The sequence below is a fragment of the Aulonocara stuartgranti genome, assembly GCF_965226115.1.
Source record: "Aulonocara stuartgranti genome assembly, chromosome: 23".
Classification (NCBI taxonomy): domain Eukaryota; kingdom Metazoa; phylum Chordata; class Actinopteri; order Cichliformes; family Cichlidae; genus Aulonocara; species Aulonocara stuartgranti.
This window is the reverse complement of record NC_138958.1, coordinates 6731006-6755566: the sequence shown is the minus strand read 5'-3', so window position 1 is coordinate 6755566 and position 24561 is coordinate 6731006. Positions and strand designations below refer to the sequence as shown.

At 41.3% G+C, this 24561-nt stretch overlaps 2 protein-coding genes across 6 annotated transcripts; one reads left to right on the top strand and one right to left on the bottom strand.

The window, feature by feature from the left end:
* The first annotated feature begins 1833 nt into the window (after nucleotides 1–1833).
* On the top strand, nucleotides 1834–18438 carry pfas (phosphoribosylformylglycinamidine synthase). Its single transcript, XM_082523705.1, has 28 exons — nucleotides 1834–1975; nucleotides 3861–3983; nucleotides 4150–4285; nucleotides 5192–5297; nucleotides 5401–5599; nucleotides 8025–8130; nucleotides 8227–8367; nucleotides 8453–8577; nucleotides 8665–8793; nucleotides 9826–9963; nucleotides 10185–10313; nucleotides 10413–10486; nucleotides 10564–10720; nucleotides 10810–10871; nucleotides 10979–11140; nucleotides 11277–11513; nucleotides 11607–11837; nucleotides 11979–12159; nucleotides 12237–12320; nucleotides 12493–12648; nucleotides 12917–13036; nucleotides 13134–13279; nucleotides 13363–13570; nucleotides 14066–14145; nucleotides 14247–14361; nucleotides 14450–14599; nucleotides 14750–14890; nucleotides 17846–18438. The coding sequence occupies exons 2-28, from the start codon at nucleotides 3863–3865 to the stop codon at nucleotides 18154–18156; spliced, it is 3945 nt and encodes a 1314-aa protein (XP_082379831.1). The 5' UTR covers nucleotides 1834–1975; nucleotides 3861–3862; the 3' UTR covers nucleotides 18157–18438.
* Nucleotides 18439–18516: 78 nt separating this feature from the next.
* Nucleotides 18517–24525, bottom strand: LOC309700260 (E3 ubiquitin-protein ligase RNF170). Of its 5 annotated transcripts, XM_082523725.1 has the most exons (8): nucleotides 24225–24525; nucleotides 23217–23296; nucleotides 22611–22704; nucleotides 22024–22126; nucleotides 21404–21512; nucleotides 20051–20124; nucleotides 19854–19964; nucleotides 18517–19280 (listed from the first exon to the last, which is right to left on the bottom strand). In XM_082523725.1, exons 4-8 carry the CDS (start codon nucleotides 22042–22044, stop codon nucleotides 18942–18944), a joined length of 654 nt encoding a protein of 217 aa, XP_082379851.1. In that variant the 5' UTR covers nucleotides 22045–22126; nucleotides 22611–22704; nucleotides 23217–23296; nucleotides 24225–24525; the 3' UTR covers nucleotides 18517–18941. The 5 variants fall into 5 exon arrangements, with proteins under 5 accessions (XP_082379851.1, XP_082379849.1, XP_082379850.1 ...); XM_082523723.1 differs by lacking the exon at nucleotides 23217–23296 and having other exon boundaries at nucleotides 24096–24525; XM_082523724.1 differs by lacking the exon at nucleotides 23217–23296.
* Between the last annotated feature and the right edge of the window lie 36 nt (nucleotides 24526–24561).

Below are 24561 nucleotides of genomic sequence, written 5' to 3'. Positions count from 1 at the left end.
TAGGTGGAGGGGAGGGAGGTATGAAATGTACTTGGTTTTTTTTGTACCTTGGCTTTAATTTATTAAATATATCTAAGACTGCAACTCTTGACTTTTTATGTGTGTGTGTGTGGGAGTATTTTTGTTCTTTTCCTTCAACACTTGCATTAAAATGTCTGCAACCTCCTGCATATATTTTCCAATTTTCAAAACGTTTTACACAACTAAGAAAATGTCTTCAATTGCTTTGTTTTTTATAGCTTGAGAGAGTGAGCCTATTATGCGAATTTACAACTCCATATTTCTGTTTTTGGACTGCACCAGAGCAGCACTGTATTACTCACAGTTCAAAATAGTAGTTATTTACCTTATTCTGCTCCTGGGTGCAAACCCAGTGTATCCTATCCTCTCTCTTTAATGTCACCTTTAGTTAGAGCCAACTCTTTTCTGATTGGCTGTACCTGGTACATCAAGTTTAAACAGCAGTTGGGGGCTATTTCTTTACTCACAACATGAATTGTGTCCCTGAGATGACTATATTACCTGCACCCACAGCAGCTTTTTGCTTACAGGGTTTATTTGCACATATATTTGAATGGTAGCGTCAGAATTTGGCATAAAGAACATGAAAACATGGATCTACCCTGCCTTGTATCAGGCTTGTGATTGTGTTGTAATGATGTGGGCAATACTTTCTTGGCACACTTTGGGCCCCTTAGTACCAAATGAGCATTATTTTAAGGCCACAGCTGACCTGAGTATTGTACCTATCTTCTGATGGCTGCTTCCAGCAGGCTAGTTTGTGGTGTCACAAAATTTAAATGAACATGAGAGTGAGTCCTCTGTACTCAGATGGCCTCCACAGTCACCAGATCTGCAGCAGCTGTGTGATGTTTACTAGCTTACTGTGGACTGAGATCTCTGAGGAACTTTTTCAGCACCTTGTTGAATTTTTGCCACAAAGACCCGAGGCAGGAAAGATGTGCAGGGTGAGTTTATATGAGAAGAAATAAGGAAAACAGTAATTGGCTCCCTTGAGCTGTATACAATTCTTCAGGATCACCGGGACAGGATGTTAGAAATACTAAGATTAATAGTCGAAGTAAACCCCCAAAGTTTTCCAGCATGAAGATCTAAATGACATGCCCCCACCCCCCACCCCAGTTCTATTAATTTCAGCTTGTTCTGAATCATTTTAAATAAAAAGATTCTTTTCATGTGTTTTAGAAATTTTAAAAGGAAAAGTACAAAATAATTTACAAGTTGCTTCCCTGTTGGCAGTTTTCACATTAAAAGTTCAAAGCCTCCCAAAATTCACTGACATCGCTGAAACTTCTAGTATGTTTGCTGATAATGATAAACAGACTGCCATCAACAGGATTTACAAAGAGGATTTATATAAAATAAAGAAATAACCTGTTTTGAAAGCATTATCCTCCTTTTGTCCTTTTTGCCCACTTAAAATATCTTTATAGGACTGTTGTGCAATTTCTGGTCCTGTTTGGCCAGAACTCGATTGAAAAAGGCATTTTTAATGGCAATGAGACTTTCACAGAATAAATTAAGGATAAATAGAAATCACTTTGCCAAAACAAAACAAAAACAAACAGATTCCAGCTTCTAACTTGTGACAGGAAAGTTCACTGTTGCTCAAAAGTAGTTGATATCATTCATAAGAAATATGGCTGAAATATGGGATAAAATTGACAGATTATAAGCCAAAAAGTAATTTACCACAGTTTAAATACTGGGGATCATCACTGAGCAAATACTGTAAATCACTCTTTGCTACGACACCCACTTGCGCATGCGTCTTGCAGTTTGAGTGGCTCACACGTGGGTGCAGAGGTCCAGCCATCCTTCCATCCATTCAGTCAGTCAGTGTGCAGACCGCAGCTAACCCAGCCGCTTTCAGTCTGTCCTGCAGGAGCAGAAGTCACTCCGGGACTCCAGCAGAGACCAGGTTTGATCCCAGACAGCGTAACTGCTGCTGCACGTAAGTTAGCTAATGTGCTTTCTGCTAACCCTGCTGCCTTTTAGCCGCTTAGCTTCCACACAGGAAACATGGAAAACTCCCCCAGCTCTTTTTAGACACGAGTCACTTATTAAGAAGTTGTATCCCTTATAATGTGTCGTTGTTGTGTTTCAGTCAGTTGACACAGAGGTGTGTGTGTGTGTGTGTGTGTGTGTGTGTGTGTGTGTGTGTGTGTGTGTGTGTGTGTTTATGTTGATGTTGAAGGGGGTTGCAGTTTGTAGCGTGTTAAACACTAACAGAAAACTCCTGACCGTGCAGTGTGTGACCTGCAATCAGTGGGCCATTTGTCAGGATCAGGATTGTGTGTGTGATTTTATATTGGACATAGTTCTGCATTTATTATTGTAATGTAGGTTTTATTAAGTGTAAAATTAAGGAAGTTTAATAGAATGTTCACCTGAGCCACAGCAAATGTATATAAGGAAATGAATAAATACTTTTGAAACCATGAAATCATAAGTGTTAATGACAAACATCTCTTATCTCTTGAAAATCTGATGACATGAATTATTTTTTAATTAGAATATTTTTAATGAGTGCTAGGGTACTGCTCATTTTTCTTTAGGGGAGCCCGGAATTTCTTATGTGGAGGAAAAAAACTTATTCTCTGCACATATGTCAATACATGTAGAGTACAGATCAAAGAAAACCTTCACATGTTGGTTTTCTAACCTTGCAAAAGTGTTATACATGTTTATAATTCAAACAACTTGAGTCTGGATCTAGACATTTTCCAGATGTTTTACCAAAAACGGATTAACTTTTTTTTGTAATTAAAAATTGGAATAGTTAATGACTTGAATACAACTTTCAAACTTTGTTGTGGTCCCTGGGTTGTATGTTCAACATGCTGATATCGTTGGCTTTCTGTGACGATTTGCAACCTTTTTCTCCTTTTGAATCAAACGTACAGTGGACTGAAAACTTTTAAAAACTACAAATAAATTGAGATTGTGCAGTATTAATAGTTGTTATTTGTTTTGAACTTAATGTACAGTAAATGAAAATTAGATTTCAGTGCGTTTTCTGCTAATGTAAATTCTTAGAATTTCAAATCAAAATAAAGTGATCTGTACCAGCGTTCTTCCTCTTAGCTCCTGTTCCACCTTTGTAGCAAATTTCATGAAATTCACCTCTGTAGTTTGTGTAATCTTGCTGAAAATCCAAAAAAAAGACCTTTAAGAAAAAGCCTAAGTCGGAGTGAGAATTTATCTTGTAACATCCTCTCTGTTCTGTGTGCCTTCGAGGTCCTTGGTACAAAATGTGCAGATTCAGCCTCCCTCCTCTTTCTTTTATCCCTTCATTAAATCGCTGACTCCATGATGATGAAATCCGGGCGCTGTGTGGCCCATAGCATGTTGCAGGACTCCAGTTCTTTTTCCTGTTTGGGTTCAGAATGACGTGTAGCCCAATCCTGCTATAGCGTAATGGTTTGTAATCAAAATATTTAAAGCTCTTAAAGCTTTTGAAAACTGCCATATCTAAACATAGATTACTCTGCTATACTGATAGATGGCTTTCACAGCCTCTCTGAGGTCTTGCGGAGGTGTTGGAATGGGTTGTAGGCTTTTTGCAGTATTACGAGTGGCCTGCTATCTCATTATTGGTTTGTCTTGACCTGAATCGATCTGGAGACTAGGGTCGGCACACTTAATATTGGTCATCAATTTCATACTTTGGACTCTGATTTAATGACTCGTTACTTCAGAAAATGCAGTTAGTAATAGGCTAAATCAATTCTATTGACAAATGATGCCTAAAATTCACCTTCTTTGACCCTCTACAATTGATTTGACTAATGCACTACCCTCTGCCTTTAAACTGGATTTGTGTATCTCTTCATCAGTCATGGCTGTCGTGAGGTTCTACAGTAATGAAGCTCTGAAAAGTCGGGCCTTACAAAGGGCAGCAAAGCTCTACCCACATCTGTTAGTCACGACCGAGCTGTGCTACAATGTGGAACTGACAGGTGAGTGTGTAACAGGCCTTGAAGATGCTAATTATTATGGATGTGGGTAGAATGAGGATTAAAGTCACTGAATTCACCTTAAAGGTTTCTTACTAGTCTACCACTTAAAATGTCACATTTACATCTGTTTATAATGTTTTGTCCTGCTGTGATTTTTCTCCTGCAGGCTGCGAGAGTCTCAGCGATGAGCAGAAGGGGGTTCTACTCTGGTTGTTTCGTCATCCTCTGCACGCAGAGCCGCTGTCTGAGAAACCAAACCTCACAGAGGGCAGTGGGGAGAAACTGGTGGAGATCGGGCCCAGGTACTGCTGCCTGGTTTTTAGAGATAATTCATTTGCATCTCAGTCTTTTTGCTTAGCACAAAACACACAGATGCCATCTGCAGTTGCTTTACCAGGCAATCCCTGCTCTTATTTCGAAAGTTCAGTCACTGCCAAGCAGCTAGCCCTGGCCTTTCCCTGTGAATCCTGACTTGATGAGGTCCTGGCTAGGTAGCAATCAGCTGCTTTACCAGCGAGGATCCGACATCCACCTCCACTGTTTTTGGATTGCAGCTGGGATTGCTAGTCCTTGTTCTTTTTTGAGATCCACAGCACCTCTCTAACTATAATGGTTCAGATATTGCAGTCCTAGGCAGCAGGTCGCGATTACGAGCTGCAAGAAGGTGGAGCTGGAAGAAAGATACAAATCTGTACCTGTGCATCTTCAAATGTTTGTGTTCCAGGTGCTGTATGTTTGTTTTCTTGGCAGTTGGCGATACATTGTGCATTTCTATTTGTACTCTATTCTTTGACCACATATACCCCAACTTTTTTTCTTTCTTTTTTTTCCCTCCTGCCTTAGACATTGTCATTCTGTATGAATAAGATTCCAGTTAGTGAAATGAGAACTTAAGGTTATGAAATACAGGAAACAAAGAAGTCAAACTGGTAAACTGCAAACAAGCCAGGCCGTGAGGGTTCTGGCCAAGACGTTTGTGACTTCCTGTAGCATACATTAAAATAAATACCGTCTGTACTGAACAATGTTAGGCAGGTGTTCACTGTGACTAAGGGTAAGTAATATGGAAATCTTTAAAAGTGCTGAGCAGACTGTAGGCGAGTAAATGGGGAAACATATGGTACAGTTTTAATTAAAATAATTCTTTTAAATCGTTCATATGAGAGAAAGTCTACATTATAAAAAAGTCTTTTATGTTATATTTTCAGGTTGAACTTCTCCACTGCCTGGTCCACTAACGCTGTGTCCATCTGCCAGAGTGCCGGTAACACTAATGTCACCCGAGTTGAGCTGTCGCGCAGGTTTCTCATCAAGGTGCGAACACACACACACAGAAAAATCTACGCATATATATATACTTTTCTTTTTCTTTCGCGACTTTACTTTCTGGGTCTAATGTGAACTGTCTCTGCTTCAGCCCAAGACCGAGCAGAGTGTGAGTGAAATCAGTGGAGATGTAAAGAAGCTGATTGAGTGTCTGTATGACAGCATGACGGAGTGCATCTATCAACACCCCATCACCTCCTTCACTGTGGAAACAGAACCTCAGGCGGTGTTCGACGTGGACATCCTGGGGAAGGGTCGCTCAGCCTTGGAGAGCGCTAACGATGAGCTGGGTGAGAATTTATTCATTTTATATTTTTTTACACTTTAATAGAGTTTCCTTACTGGGGCTCTCTTAATTAATGGAGCATTATTGAGCTTCATCCTCTTTTAATCTCTGCTTTTACTTTCCTCAATCAGTCTTTTATTGCATTTAATGAACTGTGACCTGCCTCTCTCTTCTCTTTGTCTGCTCTTCCTTTATGCTGCTTCTCAGTCTTACAGTGGTCTGTGAGTACACTGCTAATAACGTCACATGATGCATGACATTATTACTTAGCTGGTTGAAGTCACAGGACGGCAGTGATGCTGCTGATTATCTTGCACGTGCACGTGTGTGTCTAATGTAAAACCCTAAAGAGATAAAGGCTCAGTCGATTGAAGGACTGAATAAACTGATCTGAGTGATATTTGAAGCCAAGATTTTTGTTTTTTTTGTTTCTGGTTGACTAAAGGTTTTTAGTCCTTGTACCTGACCATTTTCTTTGTTAGTTAGTTTGTTTGTTAAGGTTTGTAACACACAGAAAACAAGGGACTGAACCAGTGCTTAGTCCACACATGGCAAAAAACTTACAACATATTATTTTATTTTTTATCTTTAAGTGCTTAGTTACAGGCAGTATGTCATAAAATCCCAGTTTTACAGGCATAAAATGGTATTTTTGTACCCATGAGGTGATTCTTAATGAGCTATTAACTAAAAATTTGGCGTATCTCAGCATGGTGTGTAGTTTGTCCTTAAAAAAAATTGAGTAAACTGGAGAACAAATGACTTATTGGCAGACCTAAAAAAAAAAAAAGGTGAATGGTATCTGAAATGGAGTAAAAGCAGAAAACACTGTCAGTCATGGACGGGCCTTCCCGGAGCCCTGACCTCAGCATCACTGAACACTGTGAGATCATCTTGTCATCGGTTTTATAACCGTACCGACTCTATTTTTGTCTTAAATACTATATTAACATTAACATGTTAATAAAAGCAGTTAAGTTATTTTCCTAGAAAAAGTTGGATGCAGCGGTTAATCACACTTTAAAATCATTTTTGTTTCCCTAGTGACGCTGATTTTATTTAAGGATCATTGCTAAGTTAAGGTGTGTCGTTTCTAAGTCGTTCTTGGTTTTAATATTTTCTTACTTAAATTATTGCTATTTACCGCTCTTAACGAACCATCTTTAAAATCCATTGCAGTCTGTCCAAAATGCAGCTGCACATCTTTTAACTGTTTCCAAGAAGAGATGTCTTGCATCTTTATTCACTCTCTGTTAGCTTTAGAGTCAATTTTAAAATTCCCGTTTTAGCTTTGAAGCTAAAGCGCTCCAGTATCTCGCACTCGGTGTCTCTCCTTCGGGTTTATGAGCCCGTTGTAACATGATCTTCTATTCGCCGACCTGGAGCTGCAGTCACACTGCGGTGAAAGCTGTAGGCTGACAGAAACAGCCAGTTGCAATTGTTTGACCAGACGACCCTGTGTCCTCTTCAAACTCCCTAATTTTTCCTTTAAATAATATTTAAAGTTCAAGGAAATCTCCTGCAAAAACAAGCTCAATAAATATGTGATGATTTCTGACTTGCCAAAATGATTAAGATTGCAGTTACAGCCCACAGTAAAAATACTTTTTGCAGCCATACGAACAAGTCAGTTCTGTCATCTGTGCGTAACGGCGATTTTCTGTGTAATGACCCAGAACTGTAAAACATTTCATGTGTCTGCACGCTGAGTGATTATTTCCTCCTAATAATGTGAACAGGTTTCAGGCTGACACCAGCCACAGCGACAGAACGTGGCGTGCGTTCTTATGTTCATGCTCTGCTTATTCGCTCAGCTTCATTAACATTCACAAGCAGCTCAAAGAAATGAGAATCATTTCAGTGCACGTACTTTGTAGGCGCCGCCATGCTCGGCTGGTGAATTGAGGAGATAATTAAAAAGAGGTATATGTGGAATTTGTTCTGACTACAGCTGCTTTGAATCCTTGTGAAATCAATTTTACACTCAGTGTTTTGGTGTTTAATAGATGGGACACAAGTTTGTTATGCAGTGTGGATCCTTGGAATACTAATTGTAATGTGTTCATGCTAAGTACTGCTTAAGTTTAAGTGCAGTGGAAGTGATCAAATTTATGTGTAAACGAGCCAAAGCCATCTCAGAGTTGTCGGCTTTCTTGTGTTTTGAAGCATGTTTGAATGCATGGGAGTGTGTCGATTGATTTTTGTTTCGCCCGAGGGTTAGATGATATTTTTCCAAGTTTATATATAGAGAACAATTCAGGGGAAGAAATGCTGACCGAAGCGCTGTGCACCTTTTTAGAAGAGCACGTTTTGAATCGATAGTAAATGGATGGAAACTACTCAGTGCTCTTTAAATGATCTGGTGATGCCATGTGGTTGTTTTTTCAGTATTGAGAAACTTTATGTATGCACTTTTGTGGTTGGTGCAGGCTTGGCCTTTGACTCCTGGGATCTGGACTACTACACATCGATGTTCCAGAGGATTGAAAGGAACCCCACCAGTGTGGAATGTTTTGACCTGGCCCAGTCCAATAGGTGGGGTCGTCCGCAGTGAACAGATTGGCGGGACTGCTCTGTGTGTTGTGTGTTTTTGGTATTTATACGCTGCAAGGCTTTCTTTGTCCTTCCCAGTGAGCACAGTCGTCACTGGTTCTTCCGGGGGCGGATGGTGATCGACGGGAAGGAGCAGAAGGAGACTCTTTTCAGCCTCATAATGGACACGCAGCGGCACAGCAACCAGAACAACGTCATCAAGTTCTGCGACAACAGCAGGTAGTAGTGGCGACAGCAGGGGCGAGCACACTCGTGAGCGTGTCTGTCTATTTTGGCTCACTGTAAATTTTCTGTGTGTGTTCAGTGGCATCAAAGGCATGGAGCTTGAGTTCATTTACCCAAAAGACCCATCCCAAGCGAGCCCGTATGAGACTCGGCGCTCACTAAGACATGTCATCTTCACAGCAGAGACGCACAACTTCCCGACTGGTTAGGGCGCAAAAAGTTTTGTACTTATTTAAAATGCAAGTTTCTGTTTTTACCTGAGATTAATCGTGAGCTGGATGGACATTTTAGGTGTATCACCGTTCAGCGGAGCAACAACAGGGACTGGTGGTCGTATCAGAGATGTCCAGAGTGCCGGACGAGGAGGCCACGTCATTGCTGGCACTGCAGGATACTGCTTCGGGAACCTGCACATACCAGGTCCAAGACTCTATGCATCTAATGCATCTAACAAATTTCCCACGTGTGGGACTAATAAAGGTTATCTTATCTACTATTTAAGGGCAAGCTTTAAAACAGCTGTCCCCAACCTTTGTTGCGCCATGGACCGGTTTAATGTCAGACAATATTTTCACGGACCGGCCTTTAAGGTGTCACAGATAAATAAAATAAAAATAAAATGATACAACTAAGACAAAAACTGTGGTGTTTTGTAAATACTAAACACGAATTCACTGTCTAACTTTAGTAGCAGCGTCCTCCTGAAATGCAGCAACAACATTGAGAGTAACGTCCTCCTCTCTCCCCCTTAATGCTCTCTGGTTGCTATGGTAACATGTAAATATTTCTTTCAAAATAAGACGCACAACTACAACACGGGAAAAGACCCAAGGAAACAGAGTTGACGATAAAAACCCTGAAAATCATAAATTTCACACCCGAGCATCAACTCTCGCGCCCCAGTACCAAACGACTCATGGACCGGCCCGGGGATGGAGGACCGCTGCTTTAAAACCTACAGGACAACAAATTAAAATCCACATATTAGAGTTATTATAATATATCACAAGTCTTCACTTCACAGAAGTTTTAAATACCTAAATATAGTTTTTATCGATGAGTCATTTTGGCACCATGTGAGGCTGCTAAAATGGTTTTGGTTAGAAGTTGATGTTGATCAGTGAGTTGCCAGTTGAGGAAAGTAAAAAGGTGGTTTCATTAAAGTATAATAATTTTCTCTTTTAAAGGTAAAATTGAAGAATTTGACCACATGCATTTAGATAAACCTAGATGTCATCTGGATAACAGTTAAAAAGAATCTGAAAGTCTTGAATGATTTGCCACACACTTGGCATCTGTACAGAAAATGGATAATGGTCTAATAATGAAACCCTGAGGCACAACATGCCAAACGTAAAATAGATGCATTTTTGTTAATAAGGTATCATAAAACATGGTTGGACTGTGCTGCACAGAAACTGACCTTGAGTCAACATGTCTTTCCATCTGTAGGATATGATCTCCCATGGGAGTGTAAAGGAGAGGGATGGGAGTATCCCTCCACCTTTGCCCCTCCTCTGCAGGTGGCCATTGAGGCCAGCGATGGAGCGTCGGACTACGGCAACAAGTTTGGAGAACCTGTCCTCTCAGGTAGGACGACCGTACACACTAAACACATAAGTTTAAACAAGAACGCAAATCCAATACTATCTCTGTTGTTGCAGAAAATTCATTTTGTCTCTTTTCCTCAGACTGCTTCCCAAAAACATTGCATCTTTAAATCTGTAACCTGTTTTCTAACATAACTGTACAAATTTATGAATGACTATCGAATTATTTTGGCACTTCTTTAACACATAACCTTCCTTTAGGCTTTGCTCGTTCCTTCGGCATGCGGCTGGCTAATGGGGAGCGACGGGAGTGGATTAAACCGATCATGTTCAGTGGTGGTCTCGGTTCTATCGAAGATCTACACGTGAAGAAAGAAGCGCCAGAGCCTGGTGATGCTTTAACACACTGTGTGAAATGACATTAATCAATTCAGAGGCTATATTTACACACATTGATCAGAGACTCTCTGCTGCTCTGCTGTCCATCAGGAATGGAGGTGGTGAAGATCGGAGGGCCGGTGTACAGGATCGGTGTAGGAGGAGGAGCAGCCTCTTCTGTTCAAGTATGGACACTACAATTAATCAATGACCTCGCGTGACGTGAATGTTTTTCAGTATTTAAGTACATGTAAACTTGTAGGTTCAGGGGGACAACTCCAGCGACAGGGATCTGGGTGCTGTCCAGAGGGGAGATGCTGAGATGGAGCAAAAGATGAACCGTGCTATCAGGGCATGCCTGGAAAGAAGTGGCGGAAATCCAATCTGCAGTATACATGATCAGGGGGCAGGAGGAAATGGTGAGGAAAATGTGGCTTCTTTAAGAGGTTATATAAAGAAAGAGAGAAAAACCAAGGTATTGAACCTATACTCTCATTTCTTTTTTTAGGTAATGTGCTCAAGGAGCTCAGTGAGCCAGCAGGAGCTGTGATATACTGCAGTAGATTCAAGGTAATCACCACATGAACACAGCTTTCTGTTTGTGTTTTTAAACACATTTCTTGTATTTTCTTTTAAATAGATAAATGTCTGGATTTTTTTTATGCTTTGTGTTGTAGAAAGGTGACCCCACACTGAGTGTGCTGGAGCTTTGGGGGGCTGAGTATCAGGAGAGCAATGCCCTCCTGCTGCAGCCATCAGATCGGTCCTTCCTGGAGAGGGTGTGTCAAAGGGAGAAGTGTCCTGTTGACTTTGTGGGAAACATCACAGGAGACGGCAAGGCACGTTTTAGACTGGCTCGAGTCGATAAATGCACATCTATCATACCGGTCATTTCACCTTGTTGGCTAGGTCATAATGCCACAAGTGTCTCACTGAGTAAATCCACGCTCAGTGAATTACTGATTTCTCACTCAGATTGTTCTGGTCCGTGACGAGGGAGGAAGTGGTGATGAGGCAGACAGCGGGCGTTGTCCTGTGGACTTGCAGCTGGAGTGGGTTCTGGGAAAAATGCCGCAGAAGGAATTTAAGATGGAGTCACTGGCCCTGAATCATCAAACACTGAGTCTTCCTGCTGGGCTGACTGTCAAAGATGCTCTGCACAGAGTTTTACGTTTGCCTGCTGTGGCGTCCAAACGCTACCTGACCAACAAGGTGTGTGTATATACCCGTCTTACAGTCTCTTGTTTTTAGAAATAACTTGTGCAGACACTGATTCTCTCTGTTGTCTCTCTCTCCCTCCATCAGGTGGACCGGTCTGTGACTGGCTTGGTTGCCCAGCAACAGTGTGTCGGCCCTCTTCACACCCCATTGGCCGATGTGGCTGTTGTTGCTCTATCACCTTTCAGCCTAGGAGGAGCAGCAACAGCCATTGGGGAGCAGCCAATTAAAGGGCTGGTGTGTCCTGCAGCAGGGGCTCGCATGGCTGTGGGTGAGGCTCTGACCAATCTGGTGTTTGCAAGGGTAACAGAACTAAAGGTGAGTAAATATGCAGAAACAAACAAGCTTAATTAATATATCGCAGATATGCAAAAATGTAAAAAGGTGTATTTTTAATCCCAGCATGATGTAATTATTGGAATTTTATTATTATTATTATTATTTTTAAAATCTTGTCAGGATGTGAAGTGCAGTGGTAACTGGATGTGGGCTGCTAAGCTGCCTGGAGAGGGGGCATGCCTGTGGGAAGCCTGCCAAGCCATGTGTGCAGTCATGGGTCAGCTGGGAGTGGCCATCGATGGAGGCAAGGACTCTCTGAGCATGGCTGCTAGAGTTGGAAAAGAGACGGTCAAAGCTCCAGGTACTCTGTGTGTGTGTGTGAGTGTGTGTGTGTGTGAGAGCTGTCTAAACTTAGCTTTTGCTCTGCTTCTTTTTCAGGTGCTCTTGTTATTTCAGCATATGCTGTTTGCCCTGACATCACTGCTACTGTGACGCCTGATCTCGAGGATCCAGATGGCAAAGGTATAACGCACACACCAAGACTCAAATCTGTCAGTGTTTTAATGGCATAAAAAATAAGTTAATTTTCCTTAGTTTTTTTATTTCTATTTTCATGCTTCTCTAACTCACGCTGCGCACATCGTGATCTCAGTAACAGACAGCTTGCCTCTGACTTTTTGTCCTCTGTCTGCAGGCGTGTTGTTGTGGGTTCCTCTCAGTCCAGGCCATCATCGTCTAGGAGGCTCTGCCCTGGCTCAGTGCTACAGCCAGCTGGGAGACTGCTCTCCTGACCTGGACCAGCCAGAACTATTGACAGCCTGTTTCAACACCACTCAGAAACTCATACACGGTCAGTTTGCACAGGGAAAACATCTCCCTGCCACAGAAAGGGGAAAAAGTTGGCATCGAATTATACTGGGAGCAAAGTTTTCTTCAGTGTGTTTTTTTTTTTTTTTTTTTTTTTTGTCCCCCCCCCCTTTCAGTTTTGTTTAAATATTCCTTTAAATTCTTACTGCACAGCCACAGCTCTGCACTGTGACGAGAGAGCCACCTAGTGGCTTGGAAAGCTCCTAAAAAAATAAGAACAACAACATGTAATCTATTTTGTGTCCTTTCAGATCGCCTGCTGAGTGCAGGTCATGACATCAGTGACGGAGGCCTTCTTACCTGCTTGCTAGAGATGGCGTTTGCAGGAAACCGTGGGATTGATGTTGAATTGACTTCACAAGGAGCTGGAGGTTAGAGCCTGAATGTGTTATTTCCCTTTCCTTACCAGTTAATTACACATACATAATGCAAAATAACTGTGTCTTTACAATCTTTTGCCACGTGCAGTCATGGAGCTGTTGTTCAGCGAGGAGCTGGGTTTGGTTCTGGAGGTTTCTCAGTCAGATTTAGAAACTGTGTGTCAAAGATACAGCGATGCAGGCGTCCAGTGCCTTCATATCGGCAGAACATGTGGCTTTGGACCAGAAGCCATGGTGAGATGTTAAACCTGGCACGGACTCGGGTCTTGTGTCTTTGTAAGGGATGACCGCTGTCTTTCATTGCACTTGTCTTCCAGATCAGGGTCCGTGTAGATGGAAAGGAGGTGCTGAGGGAGCTGCTGCCTGACCTCAGAGCAATGTGGGAGGACACGAGTTTCCAGCTGGAGCGTCTCCAAGCCAATGAGCTGTATATTAAACAGGAGGAGGAGGGGCTATCAAAGAGGACACAGCCATACTTTAAACTGACCTTTAACCCCTCTGAAATGCCCACCATCAGCCAACCTGGTATCAGTGACTTATTGTACTCCAGAATTGGAATTAATGGTTGTTTTTATTATGAAGTCAAACACTCTTTGATTATTTAATTGTCTATAAACTATAATTTAGCATAACAGTTGTACATGCTGTCAGAGGGTGTATCCCCACTGGGGAAGTCCTCCAAGAACAACAAACCTTTGAAACGTTTTATTCAGTTCGCTAGTGTTTCAAACTGCCAGCAGCAACACTGAACTGATGCAACAGCTAGCCGCTAACTGGTAATGCATTGTCATCCATTGTTGTTTTTCTTTATAAGTCTGTTTTATCTTATGTATTTTCACTTTACATCATTTCCCAGTGTGCTGAATGGAATGAAACCATATTTATTTAGTGGTTGGACAGCACCACTAAATTCTTAATCATTTAAATTCATCAGGTTTAGTCAGATATAATCATTTATTAATACTCTGTGATTTTTTTTATTATGTTTTTTTTGTATTTTAAACTGTTCTGCTCTTTTAGCATGTGTTGCTGTGGTCAGAGAGGAGGGCAGTAATGGAGATCGAGAGATGTCTGTCTCTCTGTACATGGCGGGCTTTGAGGTCATTAACAACAGCTTTATGAACCAGATATCTGCTCATCTAAATCTAAACTGTGTTGCATGTGTTCATTATTGAGCTTTGCAATGTAAATGTGTGTGTAGGTTTGGGATGTCACCATGCAGGACCTGTGTACTGGCTCAGTAACCCTGGACCCTTTCAAAGCAGTTGTTTTTGTTGGTGGTTTCAGCTATGCAGACGTCCTGGGATCAGCTAAAGGTAAATGCACTCGTATGCACTCAGACGTAAACCACTGTGAGGTACATATTATTTTTTTCCTGCGTAACAATATTACTTTTTCATAAAGGTTGGGCAGCTACTGTTGCCTACAACTCCAAAGCCAAGGCTGAATTTGATCGTTTCCGACAACGTGAGGATACAGTGAGTCTGGGCGTATGTAATGGTTGTCAGCTGCTCGCCTTGCTGGGCTGGGTGGGAGAGAGCGAGGAAGGAGTGGGTAAGAGGACATTGCAAAGAAATGTTTCTTGAAAATGTGATTGAAATAAAGCAACACAATACCTTAGTAGTGAATTAAAACAGAATTGTTTAGAATAATTTTTAATCCTGATGTTTTGTTTTTTTTTCTTGGCTTTTTTATTCTCACCAGAATCTGAAGTGGTGCTGAGTCACAATAAGTCAGGCAGGTTTGAGTCACGTTTTGTCAGCGTTGGGATCCAGGACTCTCCATCCATCTGGCTGAGAGGCATGGAGGGCTCAGCGCTGGGAGTCTGGGTTGCACATGGAGAAGGTAAAGTCAGATCAGCATGAGAGGTCTACTGCTAAGCAGGATTTGTAGTCAGGTTTAAACGAGCGTGCTTAGTATCATGACAGTGGGTCACAACTTACTAAACTAAATCACAGTGGTAACTTACGCTTAACTTAAACTCACCAGCAGTAAAAACAGTACCAACAAACCAGTTCTGTTCTATTGGAAAATGGTGTCTTAGAACAGCGGTCCCCAACCCCCTGGCCGGTACTGGTCTGAGAGTTGAGACTTAGGTGTGAAATTTGTGGTTTTCAGGGTTTTTATCCTAAAAACCATAAATAATAAACCATAAATCCTTTATCATTATTTTTTATTGTTTTTATCATTAACTTGGTTTCCCTGGGTCTTTTCCTGTGTGTCATGAATGACCCACATGTAAATAAGACTTCTATTATATGCACAATAAAGCAACGGTCCCCAAACCCCAGGCCGCGGACTGGTACCGGGCCACAAGAGTTGAGGCTCGGGTGTAAAATTCATGGTTTTCAGGATTCTTATAGTTTTTATCATTAACTCAGTTTCCCTGGGTCTTTTCCCATGTGTTGTGAATAAATCTTCTTTTGTTGGTACCGGTGCTGGTTTTATTTTGTTGTATTTATCCGCGACACCTTAAAGGCCAGTCCGTGAAAATATTGTTGGACATAAACCGGTCTGTGGCGCAAAAAAGGTTGGGGACCGCTGTCTTAGAAGACACTAGAGTAGGGGTGGGGGAACTCCAGGCCTCAAGGGCCAGTGTCCTGCAGGTTTTAGCAGGTGTCCTTGATCCAGCACAGCTGATTTATATGGCTAAATTACATCCTCAACATGTCTTGAAGTTCTCCAGAGGCCTGGTAATAAACTAATCATTTGATTCATGTGTGTTGACCCAGGGTGATATTTAAAACCTGCAGAACACCGGCCCTTGAGGCCTGGAGTTCCCCACCCCTGCACTAGAGGATCCTATGGAGTTCAAATATTCAGAGATGATGATAGATCAGGAGTTGATCAACCAAACATGAACAAGCTTGGCCACAGGGCATCCTAAGCCCAGGATGTTATCAGATCAGATATCATCATGTTGCCTACCAAACATCAAGGGGCTAAAATGATCCATATGTAGCATTTATTCTTACAACAGCTTGCAACTATGTTATGACTAGGGATGGGTACCGGTGACATAAACGGTAGTAACCAGACCGAAAAGCAGCGCACATTTCGGTGCTTTATTTCGGTGCTTTTTTTTTCCTGAGCTGTGATACACTTTAGATTCTAGCCAATCATTTTACGTTTCCGAGGATAGTAGGCGGGTCCAGGTACGTACGTTCTTTTAGAGCAGAGCTACAGATTAAAAACACCCAAGGCAAAGCGGTCAAAAGTCTGGCTGTACTTCACAGCAAAATATGCAAACTCAGCAGCCTGCAACAAGTGCTTTAAGGTGATACTGTGCAAAGGAGGTAACACCTCAAATCCGATGAAACACCTGGCGACGCATAGCGTTTTTTGAAAAGCCGAGAAATGCGCCGTATTTGATAGCTTGCTGCGAGACCTCACACCGTGCACATCTACTGCGGGTGGGTTGCCTGTTATCGGACCCGGAGTTAGCAACATCCCCCAAAAACACGAAGAGGAGAGTCCTGGCCCCTAGCCCTGCCAGTGTAGCAGAAATGATGACGGAGGATGATGCAGCAGCAGCCGTTCTTCTCTGCGTGAGTAGCTTAATGTTGTTCGTGTGTAATTTACATTGAGTAGGCTAACCACGTTATTACATTAATGCATGTAAGGTGAACTAGCAAACATCATCATAGCTACATGCGGCTGTCTTCTTGTTTGATGGCAGATACTCCCTTCACCCTGGCCAAAAAGGCTAAAATGACCAAAGAAAAAGTGGAAAACAGTTAAACATGAGAGGTTTTTGGACAAAGTTTGTGTTTTTTCCATTGTTTAAGCACTGCTTCCAGCCAAGAGTGATACCATATATGCCCCGTAGCTGCAGAAAAGGCTAACATTGTTATCTTTTTACAAAAAAAACAGCTGAACATGAGAGGTTTTTGGGCAAAGTTTGTGTTTTCCATTCTTTAAGCACCGGTTTGAGCACCGTTTAAGCACCGGCACCGTTTCAAAAGTACCGGTTTGGCACCGGTATCGGATAAAACCTAAACGATACCCATCCCTAGTTATGACTGTTCAATTTTCAACAGGCATAAAATAGTATTTTGCATCAACAAGGTGATTATCAAGGCACTATTAGCTGGCAAACTTGGCATATCTTCTCATGATGCACTGTCTCTAAAAACTTTGCAGAAACTGTATAAGTACAAAAGACGATGTGGCAGGCTTAAAAGCTATCTGCAGGAAATAGATAGTAGCTGACATTCATGTCCTTAAGAAATAGGGGAGAAAGAAAAGCAGAAACCTGGCATAAGACCTGAGAGATGACATGTTTCTCTTCAGCTGATCTATCTGCTGTTCACTAAACCCTCATCAGAAATAGTCTCGGTGGAAGGTTGGCTGACGAGAAGTCGTTTTTGAGGGAGGGAAATGGAAGTGGGGGAAAAAGCTGAGGTATATCAGATTACACAAGAGCTGGACCGAAAATCTGTCGCATCTGCAAAACTCGTTGGAGGCTGTCGTGGTTCGGCCCTGCTTTTCAGCCATGGTGTTGGGATCTTGTCAGAATGTATGGAATTATGAATATAGGAAAGTATGCACTAAAAGGTGGTCATAGCCAAAATGTTCTAGCTTTATATATTTCCATTAAAACTTTGCACACGTCAATAAATCACTCAGCTATTTATCATTTTTCTAGCAGAATGTACAGAAATGATGAGCCCCCCTCTTTAAACTTGCATAACATCAAAGATTAATCTGGTTGCCTAACAAGTCAGTGAGTCCGTACGCTCTGTAATCAGCACCTGTGTTTAGTATTGATTTTTCCCCTAACCTTTTTCTTTCCCGTAGGTCTTGTGCAATTCCGTAGCTCTCGGGCTCAGGACCTGATTATTTCTGGTGGACTAGCCCCCCTCCGTTACCTTGACGACCAGGGTCATCCCACTGAAGAGTACCCTCTCAACCCTAACGGCTCACCGCAGGGTATCGCAGGACTCTGCTCCAGGGATGGCAGACACCTGGCCATGATGCCCCACCCGGAGCGCTGCACCCTGAGCTGGCAGTGGCCCTGGGCCCCAAGGGACTTCAGACCTTCTCTCACACCTTCACCCTGGCTGCGTATGTTCAAGAACGCAGCTTCTTGGTGCAGCAATCAAGAGTGATATTCCTCCATTAACATGTTTCTAGTGCTGTCAAAGTAGGGTGTCAACTAAAACTGCCATGTCTGTTTACGTTTTGTTGCCCAGCTTTTTACTTACTGGGGTACGCTGGTGTTTATGCATTATTACTGCCTGTTATACTTTATTGACTTATGGATTAAACATGAATTCCATAGGTTTAATCTGCATATTGTACACAACTGCAGGTCTGCTGTTATTTGTGTTGGTCTGCTGAAACATCCACTACTGAACTTGCTAACAATAAATGATTTAATACTGGAAAAACGTGGTGTTGTGTGACATGATAAAGAACAGCTATATAAATCAATAAATATTGTTTATTTAAACGATAAAAACTTAAATTTATACAATGTCAAGTATTTACATGGATGTCAATAATACAGTACTGACGTGACACATGTTCTGTAGCTTACTGGAACAACACGTTTGTGTACACTGGTACAGATTTTTTTTTAAAGGGAAAACAAAGACAAGTCAAACACTTAAGGACTCAAGAAGGGTTAAGGATTTGTAACCACATCTGAACCTACAAATTGCATAACATCATATTTTTAGTTAGTTTAGCATGAACTCTGTAAACAGTTCACAAAAACACCTGGAATCTGAATCTACATTTAGGGAGGCTCAGACAACCTCTAACACCTTGACTGTTGCATGCTGTGCAGTTGTCAATATTCTTCTAACCACTAATCCAGCCAGAGGGAAGAAATTCAATAAAAGTCCATGTCTAACAGCTTGTGCTGCCACGCTCCAGCTGCTCATGCTCTCTAAAGTGAATCTCCCATCACTCCCTGTGAGGTTGTAGCATTTCCAGGTTGTCCTCTCTCTGGTGTTATTTGCTGGTTGATATTGATAACACAGATAAGGAGCAGGATGACCACCACCAGGTCGTCCAGGAGACCTAGCAGTCCACAGAGAGAGGGGTCTGTTTCTAGGGTACTCGATGAAGACACTGCATCCAGAGCAGGGGAGGAGATGGACATCACGGTCCCCACGCAGCACAGGGCAACCCTGAACAGAAACAGCCACACGAGTCCTCCCATGGTGCCCAGGCCACGAACCAGTAACTGCAGAAGCAAGGGGGTGTCACAGAGGTAGTCCGTTACCTGGAGGGGTAAGTATGCAGGAGGACATCAGACAACCAGATACCAAACATTTCAAGTTGGCGCAATCAAAAATGATCCACAAGATTTTTGACTGAGCACTTCGACATGGGTCAGGGGTATTCTGCTGATTTCCTGATGCTGCATTTATTATATTTGTGTCTCTCTTAAAAGCAAGAAATAAATTATTCTAAATGTATAGTCAAAAGTAGTTCCAGTTCTTAAGCATGAACGCTACAGGATATGTTTTCAAAGAAAAAAAACACACAAAGAAGGTCACGTGGCTTCTAGGTGTGTCATTGTGAGCTGTTGAGCTCATACCTCCTTTGTCTATCACTGTTGGTTAAACAGGACAATAACTGCTAGGTTGCATAAGAGGTATTCCCTTTTCTAACTCTTCGAGGAAATAATGAAAGAATTCTTTTCTTCCCTTTCAGATGCCCTGATAGATACCACGGCTTATGATATCTTAGAATAATAATAATAATAAAAGTATTCTTGGCTCTTCGATAGGTGAGTTTGCTGTTGGGGAGTAGCAGTACAATATTGTTACCGATGTTTTAACAGAGTACTGACCCTGCGCGGAGCTCCAGAATAACGTTTGTTGTAGGCTGTGATTTCATCGAGAACTTCTTTTGACTGCTGGTCTGATCGGGTCTCGCTGAACAGGTGGCAGAGCACGCTGACCTGCAAGATTGCAAGCATTTTTATTTCACGTCCACGCTCGTAACACATTTATGATGTACAGTAAAAGAACTAGGAGAATAACGCACCTTCTGTCTGCAAAGAGGACAACTGATTGCATCTAACCATGACCCATGCCTCCAATAGGTGATAAGACAGAGAGCTGCAGAATCAAACACAACTATTTATTTAACTCGTCATTTAATCTATAATAGATAGTATCAAGGTTGGATGAGTGCATTCATGCCATAAATGTTACTCAAAAGCTACAGATATGAACATCTAATTGACCATCTCAGATATGCCCAAAGAAATTCCAGGAGAAACACTTCCTAATAGGAATTTGCAGAATTATCCAGAATTTCAGGTTCTCAGTTCTACTGTTTAGTTTTTTGTTTTTTTTAAAGCAATAAGTTTATGCACAGTCATGGTTCTGGGTCATAACTCTGCATAAACTGGCTTTTGTTGTTATACTTAAGCAATCTTTGGCTGCCACATATAAATATGAGATATTTTTAAAAATTCATATTGGAAACATGAGAGATCACCATCCCAAGTTTTGGATATTCTTCAAAGAATATTATGCGCCTTGAATATGAGAAGCTGTGAACAAAATATCAGTCCTCTACCTGCAAAAATGTGGTGTCTTTAGGTCTCCAAATCTGCTGGTAGAGATTGGACATAATATTTCAGGGATTTCAACAACAGTCATTATATGCTATCCACTCTTGAGACTTTATATTCATAGTGCCATGTTACCAGATATTTACACCAGAAAACTGAAGGATCTAGCTCAAGTTATTTAAAAAAAAACAATCCCTAAATGACAGAACCTGAAATGTATTCCCCATTGAGAAGTCAACCTTTCTCCTGGATTCTTTTTTTCAGGCAAATCTAAGGTAAATGACCCTGTAGCAAAAATTACAAGAGCCCTTCTCAAAAGCAGATTTGTAAAGACCTGAACATTTTTACATGGTTAGCCTAATATACGGATACGAGCTCTGTTTTTTTATTCTATGTATTATACACCTCTCAGGTCAACTCATAGCGCAACTCTCCTTAATGCTCCAAGTGTAGATTATGAATTTGGGTTAATGATGCTGAGGTTTTGCTTTCCTAGTAGCGGGCATAAAACCTCCATCTCGCATCGTCTGTGAACACATACCTTACTGTGTTTGGTCGTTTGCTCCTCTATCTACAAGTGTAATGGGTGGACCGTGGCAAATGTTAATTATTAAAAGCCAAACAGATGGGCCAAACAGATGGGCCTGAAACAGCTACAGCACACTACTTCTACACTGATCAGTGAATAAATCGCATAAACTAAGACACGAAGTGTGAGCCCTAATCACAGATGATTGACCGAACGGGTGTGTGCATAAAATAATTAGAGTCTGAGAAGATTTTGGTCAGTTTGTGTAAATGTGTGCAGGATCTCGTACCGCAGAACAAATGGCCGCAGTTCGTCTGGACTGGGAATCTGGCCGTCTGCAGGCAGACTGGGCAGTGCCAGTCTCGTCTGTTCGAAGACTGACATGCCTGCATGGATTCCTAAAAACAGGAGAGACGAGGAGACATAGAAGAGAAGACATAAGTGAAAAGTAGGAAGAAAAAAAAGGACAATGACAGAAGAATCGATAAGCGTTTTCTATTCCTATTCCTGGTGTTCATGGATTTCAAGTGAAATAATCTTTGAAAAGCTTATACCGATGTAACGGTGAAACACAGAACACAACACAACAGAAAACTTTTGATTTGAGTCATGCAAGCAGTGACATCAACTTCCTCCACCAGACTGTGCCCCCAATAAAAGCAATAAATTACCTTTTTTATAACCCAGGAAGTGTCTTATAAATAATGTTTTCCCAGTTTCCGTGTAGGAGAAACTGTTTTAAAAATCCAAATTAATGTAACTCTTTAAGTTAAAGCATGAGATTCACCCAAGTGCTTCAGAGATAGTGACAAAGAGAAGTGTAACCCCCACTGAAAACAAGGAAATATAATAAGCCCCTGCATGACATGAGCTTTACTGTGAGTGTATGCGTTTGTGTGAACCACTCACCTTTAGGCAGCTCATATACATTGATGTTGACTGATCAGGTGTGCACAGCAAATACGTGGATTATCCTACAGGCGACCCTGACTCAGTGGAACTTCAGTCTGATCTGAAACACAACATGACATAGCAACATAGATAAACACACCTGTAATGCTAGTTTATCTAAATAATGATTTAATTATTGATGTGTGAGATAAAGAGAACAGAAGCTCAGCTCTTCTCTGTTTGCGGATTACGGCTACTGATGCTCCGACTTCAGCGTTCGGACTGCTAATTTAAATGGTTTGTAAAGCTTAGCCTGCACTAACAGGTGAAATATTTTTTTCAGATGGAAAGATGAAACTGTTAATAACAATATGCTCAAATCAAAGAAGGCTGCAGGTTTATAACAGATTTCATTTGTCAAATAACTTCAGTATCAATTTATGGCTCAGATCACCTAATGGGCTTAACATTAGGTCTGGTCTTTCATACAAATCAAGAAATCTGTAAGAAACACACTCAACAAATTCCCCCAAACCTTCTCTAACAATTTGGTAAAGCACAAAATCATATTTCTATTACAGAAAACATTGGAAAAAAAGACTCACCTGGACTTAAATCTGTTGCACGGGTGTATAGAGGTTAGGCAGATAGATAATCAGTGTCTTCTAGAAGGAAGTGAAGTGCTGCCCAACAGCATCACTGAACAAAATAAATTGAAGCTCCCTGTTAATGATCAACTACATTTTCCAATATCAGCTGGCCTGTGAGTCTTTCTTCTTAAAGGGGACAGCATTGTCAGATCAATACATTGGTGCTTTGTACAAAACTCACTTACTTCCTTTTAAAATAGGCAGCTGTCAACCTTTAGTCTCAAAATAAATACAAAAAAACGAGAAAAAAAATCAACATATTTGTTCCTTCAGTCTGGCCAGAGGTAACCGGTTTGGGTCGCATGACCAGATCAAAGCCAGAAAAGATTCCTCCTACGCTTTGTTTAAGTAGGTTATATTTGAACTTGCCAATAATTTACCCAGAGTTTACTTAGCCAAAACCTTGTCCATGCAATGCTTTTTTATATTACTACACCAAGGGTACTTCAACTGATCCTTTGATCCAAATCCAAGTTGCAATGTGAAAGTAAGAAATGTCTAAATCGGTGGATAGTAAAACCATTAAAAACAGAGTACTACATGAACATAGCATTGACTTACTGTGGCAAATATTTGTGGCAAAGCAACCTGTCTGGTAGTGCCAAATGTTGTGACAGCCATCACGTACTTTTCCAAGGCAGCTATTGCAGAAATATCTTGTCAAATATTTGCCCTGGCACTTCACCATACCTTAAACGCTAAAAAAGGGAAGTTCATGTGGATCAAATCCTCTAAAAATAGCCACTATAGGGTCAAGGTCTGAGTGGCAGAAATCAGGAGATAAATGAGGTCCTCATCCAAAGAGAGTTTAATGGGTAAAGTCCAGAGTCAGTTCAAGCACGTACTATTTTATGAGTGTGTCAAATTTTAGCTTTGATTTGTGATCATTAGGTTGCTTGCTGAGTGATGTAACAATCCCTTTATAATAGGTGCTCTTTAAGATTTGTTTGTAATTTTCCATGGTGTGGCTTGGGAAAGCATGTGACACAGAGAAGATTTCATATCAACTAGACACAACCTCATGTGAGGCATAAAATAAATGGGTAACTTGAGAAATTTATAGCCTTCATGGGAAATGATTTACTCGCAGAGAGTAGCTGACATGCTGCCAGGGTTTTAGTGGCTCTTTGGGAACAGTGCAGATTACAGAAATACTTGTATAGCCAATAAAACGTGTCCTAGGGATTATCATTCCAACAGCATTTATCTTAAAGCTCTGCCTAAGAAAATTTGCTGTGCAGGATTTTTAATTTGTTGGGTGTGATAATAAAATATTTTAAAGCAGAGAAGCCAAACATGATATAAACTGCAGTGAATAGATGTTGGCTGAGCAAGCTTGAGCCACATTTATGTTTGGGCCACTATCTCTTGCTCAGTATCACTTTTTACATGGTTTTGGTTGTGGCTTGTTTCAAGCAGCAAATAGTTTGAAATATTTACCTTTGCCTGCAAATCTGATTGTTTTTTTGGGAATTCGATACTGTCTGGTTTCTCCTTAAGTTATCATATCAGTGTATAAAGACTTTAGTCACGATGCTGTAGCCTCGAGCAGGGTTTTTACTACTTAACTGTTAACTGCAGGTGAAATGACGACCTCATTTGGGGGAAATGGATACTGTAACCTTTATAGAACACAATAAATAATACTAAATTAGCCACGCTCCATTTTCTTCTAATAACTTTTTGTTTTCCTGTTCCCTAATATCGGTGGGCAAAGAAAACGACTGAACGGACAAAAAATGTGTTTATTTTGTGCAGATAAGTGAGGCGTACAGGAATTTTAAATCAAGCTGTCTGATTGGCCAGAGTGTGGAGTCACAGCCGTCAATCATCCCCGATCTTAATACCGATTGGTTTCTGCTTAGATACCCTCTCACTTCGCAACAACCCAACCTGTAAGCAAGAA

Excerpts from the sequence above, each read along its gene's own strand:
- pfas (XM_082523705.1), top strand. The coding sequence starts at position 3,863 with ATGGCTGTCGTGAGGTTCTACAGTAATGAAGCTCTGAAAAGTCGGGCC. Across the intron at positions 4,286-5,191 it reads CTGGTGGAGATCGGGCCCAG|GTTGAACTTCTCCACTGCCT; the intron begins GTACTGCTGCCT and ends TTATATTTTCAG. Across the intron at positions 13,280-13,362 it reads GCTTTGGACCAGAAGCCATG|ATCAGGGTCCGTGTAGATGG; the intron begins GTGAGATGTTAA and ends CTTGTCTTCCAG.
- LOC309700260 (XM_082523723.1), bottom strand. The coding sequence starts at position 22,044 with ATGTATATGAGCTGCCTAAAG. Across the intron at positions 21,513-22,023 it reads TGTATATGAGCTGCCTAAAG|GAATCCATGCAGGCATGTCA; the intron begins GTGAGTGGTTCA and ends TCCTGTTTTTAG. Across the intron at positions 20,125-21,403 it reads CTGCGGCCATTTGTTCTGCG|CTCTCTGTCTTATCACCTAT; the intron begins GTACGAGATCCT and ends TTGATTCTGCAG.